The sequence below is a fragment of the Lipophrys pholis genome (assembly GCF_963383615.2).
Source record: "Lipophrys pholis genome assembly, chromosome: 20".
In the NCBI taxonomy this organism is placed as follows: domain Eukaryota; kingdom Metazoa; phylum Chordata; class Actinopteri; order Blenniiformes; family Blenniidae; genus Lipophrys; species Lipophrys pholis.
Window position 1 is genome coordinate 11,185,322 of NC_137648.1, and position 10,316 is coordinate 11,195,637.

General features: G+C 42.2%; 1 protein-coding gene across 1 annotated transcript; it reads left to right on the top strand.

Moving 5' to 3' along the window:
- The first annotated feature begins 227 nt into the window (after positions 1 to 227).
- Positions 228 to 5,046, top strand: zic4 (zic family member 4). The gene is made up of 2 exons (XM_080489681.1): positions 228 to 1,659; positions 3,711 to 5,046. Exons 1-2 carry the CDS (start codon positions 498 to 500, stop codon positions 4,148 to 4,150), a joined length of 1,602 nt encoding a protein of 533 aa, XP_080345807.1. The 5' UTR covers positions 228 to 497; the 3' UTR covers positions 4,151 to 5,046.
- Positions 5,047 to 10,316: the final 5,270 nt, after the last annotated feature.

Below are 10,316 nucleotides of genomic sequence, written 5' to 3' on the forward strand. Positions count from 1 at the left end.
GTTTTGTTGTCGAATAATCAGAGTGGGGAAATTGCTGTTTCATAGCCGCTCAGCCTTTGTTCGCCGGGACAAAAGAAAGGCGACTGTATATCTGGATCAACTTTTTTAGGAGTTTTATTGTACAATAACCTTTGCATAACAACTATTTTTCTCAAGCGTTGCCTGAGGCACTGCGCCTGCGCGCTGGCTGCTTGCTGTCACTAAGACATTTTTCTTCACGTTGGAAACTGTCACTGGTGACGTCAATCACAGAGCTCTGACCAATTAGAGCGCAGGGTGATTGTTTAGCTCCACGGGCTGCAGCGCCTACCATGAATCTCTATTCAGTATCAAAGCGTCCTGCTGCTGCCTCTCAACCGAATGGGATTCCATGTAGTCTGCAGCTAGACTTAACTTTATAAAGTTTTTTTTTCTTTATTTTTCATTGCGATTAAAATATATTTGTCATCATCATTATTATTTTGCCTGCTGTCAAGTTATTCTAAAATTAGGAAGTAATGAGCGTGGATGCATTGGGAAGCCCCGTGATGGACCCTACGTTTTCCAAACGGAACACGGCGCTGAGATTAGTTGACTTGGCAGGGGCTCACCACCATCACCATCATCACCACCATACCCCTCAGAGCGTGACAGGCTTCCCGGGGTTCAGCAGCCATCCACACTCAATGGCTCACTCGCACCCTGGGGAGATTACTGCGGAACCCCGCCTGGGGCCGAGTCCATTCGGGCCAGAACACATGGGGCACTCCGCGGCCCTCAAAATCAGCCCAGCCCATCATTATCCCCACCACCATCACCACCACCACAATCATCATATGGCAGGCCACAGTGAAGTGGTCTCCAGTCAAACGGGAGCTTTTGGCCCGGTTCAGGCGACATCGGTCCCTTATTCTATGTCTCACACGGCCCAGGCTCTATCCGCAGGTAGGGATTTCCTCATCCGGAGAGATCTGACAGCTCAAGCCATGCCAGTACTGACTGACCAGACTGCAGGTTCAGCCTCTCACCACGGAATGTTTGTTTCAACAACAGGTAGCTATCCCGGACACTATGGTCATCATCCCGACGCTGGGAACCATACTCTTTTCTCCGGACTCCATCACGAGCAGCCTTCTACTGGATCACCGGGTGGCCAAGCCTTGAATGGACAAATAAGGTTAGGACTACCTGGAGAAATGTACGTTCGGTCTGATCACTTGAGTCAAGTGGCAAGCTCCAGGGCTGATCCGTTCTCCGCCTCGCCTTTGCATGGCTACGGCGGTCTGAATCTGAACATGAATCTGAGCGCTCACCACCACCACCACCACGGAGCTGGGGCTTTTTTCCGCTACATGAGGCAGCCGATAAAACAAGAGCTGATCTGCAAGTGGCTGGAGCCGGAGCACTCGCCGAAGAAACTTTGCTCGAAAACTTACAGCACCATGCACGAACTCGTAACGCATGTGACGGTGGAGCACGTCGGAGGACCGGAGCAGGCGAACCACATATGTTTTTGGGAAGAGTGTCCGCGGGAAGGCAAACCATTTAAAGCAAAGTACAAACTTGTAAATCACATTCGAGTGCACACCGGGGAGAAACCGTTTCCGTGCCCGTTCCCTGGCTGTGGGAAAGTGTTCGCGAGATCGGAGAATCTAAAGATCCACAAAAGGACGCATACAGGTCAGTGGCTGTATTTCAAATGCTGTAGAAATGTTGCAAAAATGCAGTATAATTGGTACAGTAAAATTAATTAATCGCGCGTCGTAATTCAGCTTTTCACTTTATATACACTCTCTGTGCGAGCGAGGGGTGATTTGTATTATTTCAATGAAAAATAATTTCAAATGTATTTATTTATTTGTTTTAATTTACCTAGACGATTGTTAAGACCGGAGGCAATTCATCAATGTGACGCTTCAGGACGCAACAGCTCCTGGCCACCTGTTTGTTGTTAGTTTCAATCAGTGACCGAAAGTTTTACAAAGGTTTGGCTTTGGGGATTATGGTACAGCTCACTCAGGCGTTTGACGGTTCAACCTCTTGTTTACACCACAGCACAAAGACTGAGGCCCACGTCAGGTCCTGTCCAAGTAGTTCAGAGCATGCCAGGCATGACTGGCAGCAAAGTTGGAAAGGTGCATCTTCACATCAGTAACTGATATGATGATGATGATGTTTTTATTGCCGGTATTTGTTTATTCACTATTTCTGTGCGTGCTTCTGTATTAATAATAGCTTGACTTCTTGGTAGTTTTGGATTCATAGTGGCTAATTATATATTAGTTTTAACTTACAAGTATGCAGTGGAAGTTGAGCATCCTTGGTCTTATTTTCCCACTCAGCGATGTGACATTGAAATGACTCATTTAGAGTGATCAGATCTTTATAGCCTTTAGCCAGAGCAACAAGTTGACAAGTGCATATGGGTTGAAGGATTTCCTTACAGGTTAGCATGGCTGCCTGCATGTATAATGGCTGATGTGGAGCTGCAGCTGAAAGCAGCTCTGGGTTTTTCAACAAAATCATGCAGCCTGATTATGCAAAATGAGTCTTTGGTGGAGTGATTTGCTTTGGTTCGGGGAGGAAAATAAATGCCTTGAAAATGTGGAGTCACATTTGTAAATAAATATAGTATCTGTATTCTTTTTTCTATTTTTAAACGGTTTCTGCATAGCACACACCCTCTCTGCTACATTTCTTTCGCCCTGTGTTGCTATTATTCATATCATTTGCTCACATTACCTAAGAACAAATCTGTTAAATTATTTCTGTGTGTTGACTCCCAAGGGGCCTGGTCCTTGGTATCATGTTTAAAACCTACCCGAAAGTGTGGTTATGACTGGGGCTGCCCCTGGGGTCTGTTCCTCAACGGTTTCTTGTACTACACTAATATCCTTGATTGGCTCTCTCAACCCAACAGCTGAAGGTCAAATTGATATTCAACCCGCAAGTGTAATTAGACAGAGGCAATTACATATTCTCAAAAGCTTTAATCGGAGGAGAAAAATCAGCAGTGGATGATTTCCGTGTAATTTATTCAGATTGTCTTTTTTTTTTTTTTTTTTTTGCCTTGTCATAATCAGGTAGAAATACTCGTTATTATGGCGCAAAATTAGACCCAGTCCATAACAATTTGCAGGATTAAAAAAAAAAAAAAAAAAAAAAAAAAAAAAAAAAGCAGACAGGCAGTCTGCGTTAGCACACAGTGGGTGAAGGCTGGCTCTGGCGATGCTTTCATTTATCATTGTTTTCAGTTGGTTTTAGGCCTGCTATGTCTGTGCTCATAGCTTGTCTGTTTTGACGTATATGCCTGGACGCATGCAGACTGCAGGTATAGACCCAGGACAGTAGGGGTTCAGCCCTCCTGTTTACACCAGACTGAGACTCATTGCTGGTCTGTGCAGGCAGGCAAACTTTTTACAGTGTGAGTGAGGGGAACTGCGTTCACTGAGGAAAATCGTACAATTAAAATTTTAAAGAATATATAGAGAAATAGAGATGTAGTCTTAATTGCATTGTTGTAAAAAGACATTTCATTCCTTAAGAAAAAAAGTATTTGGCTTTTCATGCATATAGTGACTTCTGCATATCTTGTTTCTGGTGTGCGTAAATAAACACGTGCATAAACAGGAGTCTCACTCGATATATCGTTGCTGATTATTAAATTCCACTTTTTTACATGTGTAAGTCTCTGATTGATGTTTTATTGTGTCTTTTTTTGCTGCGAACAGGTGAGAAACCCTTCAAATGTGAGTTTGACGGCTGTGACAGACGCTTCGCCAACAGCAGTGACCGGAAAAAGCACTCCCACGTCCACACCAGCGATAAGCCCTACAACTGCAAAGTGAGAGGCTGCGATAAGTCGTACACACACCCCAGCTCCCTGAGGAAACACATGAAGGTGCACTGCAAGTCCCCTCCGCCCAGTTCGGGCTACGAATCGTCCACCCCGTCCCTGGTGTCCCCTTCCTCAGACTTGGGCCGGGAGCCCGGCGGCTCCTCGGTGCTGTCGGAGCCTGTGGGGGCCTCCCAGCCCGCCAACCTGAGCGAGTGGTACGTGTGCCACAGCTCAGGTGCCAGCGGCCCCCAAACACCTCCCAGCGGGCAGTCCACACCAGACCCTTCAGACGAGCCACACTACAGAAACCCAGACACCAGGGACGCGTTTTAACCCAGCCAAAGCGCAAAACAAGTCGGTGCCAGAACACACTTTGAAAAGCTCAACTATTTAAAAAAGAAAAAAAAAATGGATTGGCTTTCGGTGCCTACATACGCCTGTGAAGGCCTTCTTGGTCCTTGATTATTTGGATGAGCCACCAAACAGACACTGAGCGCCCAGTGACGCATTTCACCACATTGGAAGGAAACTGTGCAAAACTATAAAGACGTGCTAATTCCCAGCCACAATAAAATAATATATTTTCTCGAAGCCCACTTATTGAAAAATGCTTGGCTCAGTGCCTGAGAGTGTGAGAGAGAGAGAGAGAGAGAGAGAGCGAGAGAGATAGAGAGAGAGAGAGACTGTCCTGTAAATCTGTTAGAACAGTGTGGTACATTATTGTAGGCTACTAGAGGCATGTTGGTGTACAATGATTTTGTAAAATTTCGAGTTTCGACTTCCACATGTTTTTATTTATTTTTAAAACAGGATATTTGAGGATTTTTGTATTATCGAACCAAAGTGCATGTTTCAAAAAATTCGAGCAAAAATTGTACATTTGTAAATTTTGTAAGTTTTGATGTGTTGATGTCAATAGTTTTGTAAGGATCTGTCTGAGAGCAGCTTCTCACTGAGTATTACTGCGGACATATCTGTGTTTACAACATGTGTGCAGAGGGGGACTGACTCAACCTGCAATATTTGATATAAGACCCGTGAAATTATAAATGTTTTATCAAAGTGGGCATTTTTTCGTGATTTTTTTTTTGTATCATTGTCGTCAATATGTTTTTTCTTTTCCTTTCACTTTTTTTTTTTTTTTTTTGAATATCTGAAATGAGCGGCACTCAAAACGCGTACCGGATTGCCTTGTAATTTGTGAGTATTTTGAATAAATCTTGTATGAGAAAAGTGAGCCATGTGAAGGATTTATCAGGCTGATAGAAAATGGTCACTATTAGAAGAATATGAGCAACATTTTTGTAATGTTTTTCCAGTCACTTAACGTGTTTAAATATTTTCCATGAAAAAAAAAAAAAGAAATCTGCTTGGTTAATACACTGCGTACATTATAATACATTCCTCTGCTGCTCGGATATAAAAAGAAAAATCAATTTCGAAAAAAAATGCTTTTATATATATTTCTTTATTTTCTAAAGTGTTTTCCTCTAAGAGAGTGAAGGTCCAAATTGTGTTAAATCTCACTCACTCCCTCAGCTGAGCTGTGGTTTGATGCAGACGTGGGCAGTGTTTGATGAAAGGCTACAATATTCTGATCCAGACTTCAAAGAGCATTTCGTACAAAGAGCCATTTTTTTTCACGACGGTGAATCCTCACGGTGAATTAAGATTTCTATAGCAATGGCCAAGTCAAACTCAAATGATATGGGGCCAAGTCCGTGGACTCAAAAGCCCCGCTCTAAAGAATGTAATATTTGCTTCCCATGGGGTAGGAAACGGTAATCTATGTCCTTTATACTGCAGACTAGGGCACTATAAAGAAGAAAAATATATTCTTTTGCTCCAGGCCCTACTTTACGACAATCAAAGACGAAGCCGCTGAAACGCAGTTGTCCCACATTATAATAGACTTGCACTGCAAAAGGACCGAGCAGCTCTGTGGACATATTCAACCAGAATCATATCTGAGTTTTGATACATTAAATGCGTAAAAAATAACCCGCTTTTCTGCCTCTAATGATAACGTTTCAATCACAGAGGTGTAAATTATATCCAGGTCTTAACAGTATGTACATGGGTCATGTCTTAATAGAAATTAACTGAGGAATAGAAAAGTAGTTAGAAGAAGAGTGGAAACAAGCAGCTTCCTAAAGGCCTTGTGACTTGTGGCGTCTTGGGGAAACTTCTGGCTGCTGGGGTAATTCTTTCCTCTGCCCTCGACTAGAGGCAGAAGTGGGTGGAAACGACGCAGCTACAACTCTATGCTACCTTTATAGAGTTTGGTTAAGTTCATGACAGTTTGCTGTGTGGAGGAGGCTCGAGTCAAAGCGAGGCACTCAGACGGACACAAAACAGAGGAAGATGATGATGATGCCTCTTTTGGCACCAACTCGTGTGTGGAGGAGAGAGAGAGAGAGAGAGCGAGAGAGAGAGAAAAAAAAAACAAGATAGTTGGATCTCAATTGAATGAGGGAATCTTTGAAGTGGAAGTTAGTATCATAGGGATTCTTCGAGGTCGTCTGAACGACGTTGATGACACGGAAAGCCTTTTGTCACCGATTTGTTGGGCTCCTTTCTATTGGGCCGTCTAAAGCTTTTAGTTCCAGTCGTCAAAATGGACAAGAACTAACTGAGACGCGTAAAAACACGAGCCATTCAGCGCTGAAAGTGAAGGATAAGCAACATTTAAAAGGTTGTTTGATGAGAAAATAAGCAAAGGGGGCGAGGCAAGACATGAAATCCGTGTGTCAGATGTGGCAGCCTCACCCTTTCTTCTTATTTAAATTTAATTGTAAGAACATTGAAAGAAAACAGCATTAAATATATTACAAAGTTACAAATACAAAAAAAACTCAAGGGTGCATTGCGGCTGTACTCGTCTCTGCAATAGCTTTAGTGACCTTTACGTGTAATGATTTATGATTTGGGCCACAGAGTAACATCCTGTCTGCAGACCCTGAGCGGGTGCGTGCAGCTTTACAGAAGAAAAGAAAAAGTGTGAACTACGCGCCAGCAGAGATAAAATATGAGGAGTGTTTGATTTTGCTATTAAAAAAAAAAAAAAAAAAAAAAAAAGATAAATTCCTGGCGTGCAGACACTAGATCCCAGAGGCAGAGCTCCGAGAGAAGAACTCCAACAACTGATGGGTGACAACCTCTGCTCTGATATCAACTCTGAGGTCAAGACTCAAGAACAGGTGTGTGTGTGTGTGTGTGTGTGTGTGTGTGTGTGTGTGTGTGTGTGTGTGTGTGTGTGTGTGTGTGTGTGTGTGTGTGTGTGTGTGTGTGTGTGTGTGTGTGTGTGTGTGTGTGTGAGAGAGAGAGAGAGAGAGAGAGAGAGAGAGAGAGAGCCTTCACTTGTGCAACAACACAAATGTCAGTGGTCCAGTCAGGAAGCAAAACAGGAAACTAGTAGTCACACTTTGACAGGAAATAAGTATTCACATTAATTACAGGATAGACGGTGTTAACAAGTAAAGAATGGGGGAGGAAAGAAAAAAAAAAGGGAAGGGGGAGGTTTTGAACTTACAAAGTGCTACAAAAAAAGAAAATGAGTCTATTTCAGTTTTCTTACAGACGCTCTCACAGCCTCGGCTGCGTCCTGAGGCTCATTTGAGTGTGAAATATCATTTCTTTGTAAAATAATGGAGGCGGTAATCCTACTTCCGGAAACTGTCCGGCATTATTGAACAAAGCCCCTTTAATAGGGGGATTAGCAGTCTAGGAGTAAAAGCCCCCCCCTCCATCCACCCCACCCGCTCTCCTTCACGCCCACCACCACGCTCCACACTGCACCATCAGCACCTCCAACACCAACCAGGTCATAATTATCTGTAGAGAAGTGGTCGGAATTGGCATGGAAAATGAAAAAGGAGAGACGAAGGGAGGACAGGTGCAAGAGAGCCAGGACAGGAGAAAAACACAAATAAAACAACTTTATACAACTTCATATAAGTAAATAGACACATGTTTGATTTTGCATAAAGTGTAGAACTTTGTAACAATTTATATCTGACCATTCTCAATTTAACCCTTTACAGGACATTTAATGCAATAAATACCTCTGAGAATATTTCAATACTTGACAGTGTAAAAAAAAAAAAAAACACTTCTGGCTTGAAACGTGTGAAAATTGATATTATTTGTCACCGGAGTCCTAAATAAGAGGACTCTGCCCATATGTTTGAGATGTTGTATGTCCTCGAACACTGTTTCCCACAATTTACTATATTTTGAATTTAAACATTTGGAGGTCAACTGACTACAAATACCTTATATCTCACCGTTTAGCATAACAATTCAATGTGGTATCATAATCGTTTCTATAATCGCTAGTATAAAAATAACAGGACGTTAGTTAGGTTATTTGATAACGGGTTAATATCACTTTATAAATATCCCACTGCCTTTCCTCTTAAAGGGATATTACACACTTTAGACTTTGATTGAGTGTGCAGCACTGAGGTCAAGAAGGCAAACTCTGCTCACCCACAAGTTAACTACAACTATAAAGCGTGTGGTGAATATTGATTATTTTTTTTTTCTTCAATCTGATATCATCCAAGGTTACTTTCCAAAGGGGATGTGCGCGTATCACGTGGCGGTGATATATAGGCTACCGTGGGTTTCCGTCATAAAGATTTATGGCAGCCTTTAAAGCTAAATTAACTGTATTCAATGTATTAAAAAAAGGTGAGGAAACAGAGTGGAGGCAGGTTTAAGGCTTAACCCCTGCGGTAGCTTTTGTATATCGGAGGCAAAGTGCGCATAAGTCACAATCTGGAGAGAGAGAGAGAGAGAGAGAGAGAGAGAGAGAGAGAGAGAGAGAGAGAGAGAGAGAGAGAGACCTTATAGACCGCCCCCCCGCTCCTCCAAGACTCCATCCACTCTACTGGTTTGTAGGATTACCGTCATCCAACAGACTTCAGGAAACTAAGTTATTTTACTTCCATACATGAGCGGACTCCCTCCAACGCGAATCAGCCCCCCAGTAGCCCGTATAGGCCCGAACACGGATTTCTAACAGCCTCCACATTATATGGCAGAATGTGCCACATACTTCACACCTGCACTCTGAATAGCAGCTCCCTTTCAGTGTATGATACGCCTGTTGGCCTTGGTCTCAATGCAGCTGCATGAATGAATCAGCGACCCGCTTATTTGGGTCTCTTTTGAAGTAAGATTCCCTTCTCCCATTTGATCTGAAGCTTGAAGACTATCTAGTTAGCGAGAGCCATGATGACTTCTTTTTATTTGGGAGCGATTACGCACAAGACGCAAGAGAACTTGTTGCAACAGCATGAGCAAACATATGGATCTAAATATTATTGCTGTCTATTCACAGGATATATACGTGGAAAAACATGTCAGGAATTTAAACGTCTCTCTCGTCTTTTTTTTTGTAGTAGCAGGAATATAAACAGTAATTTGTTGGATAACTCGTCTCCTTCCTGTGCCATTCTGTAAACGCAAACATGCTTTGCAAACAAGAACATGCATATATGAGGAGTTTGTATGTAGGTTGTAGAATGTTGAAAAAGAAAGCCATAAATCACTCAATGCAAACGATTACAAATGTAAAGATACGGCCGTTGGCGAATAAATCTATCCGGTAATTTATCACATGTTATATTTATCATCTCCTGCCTGCGTTTACGTGATCTGCACTGTTTAGAGACACTACTATTTATCAAAAGCTGCACTCACGGTGAGCATGGGCTTCGGATTTGGTGCAAATTCAAATAAATGTATACAATAGAAAACAAACATACACTAAAGAAGACAGACTCACAACAAAAAGCTAAAACCAGACATGTTAAGGCCCCAGAGGCCTTTATCCTCAACTTCTCCAGGCTGAAGAAGATCCTGCAGAACAAAGCCACTTCAGCTCAGGAGGCTGAACAGCCAAAGCTGCTGAAGAAAAAAAAAATATATATAAATAATAATAATGATAATAAAAAAAAAAAAAATCCGTTTCTCTGCTTCTGCTCTGGAAGTGGTTCACAAACAAGGAAATGAACCGTTTTAGGACAGAAAACCCTCCTACTGATTTAGCCAAAGCCATAATGGCAAAAGTGCGTTTCTACACTCGATAAAAGAGACAGTATATCATCATATATCAACATAACAGAGTATTAAGAGATGCAAATGCTGCCAGCATTATGAATCATTGGTTTATCTGCACTATTTCACACGTCAGATGGGAAATATGTTTCCAAACAGACGCGAGCTAATGCACAGTTTGAGAAGAAACATAATGCATGGGATCACTCTGCAGTATCGAAGACTTTGGGTCATTTCGCCATCTCCCGCAGGAAAGACATTACGCCTCTCATATTTACATACTCTTTAATATTTGTCAAACATTCATAAATTACGCACTAATGAAATGTTCGACGGTCCTTGGAGATCAAGCTAATGAAGACATAGACTTTTGCTTTCTGACACATCTTTGTTAGGTTTAATACCATTCTCTCTATCACGCTCTATTAACTAT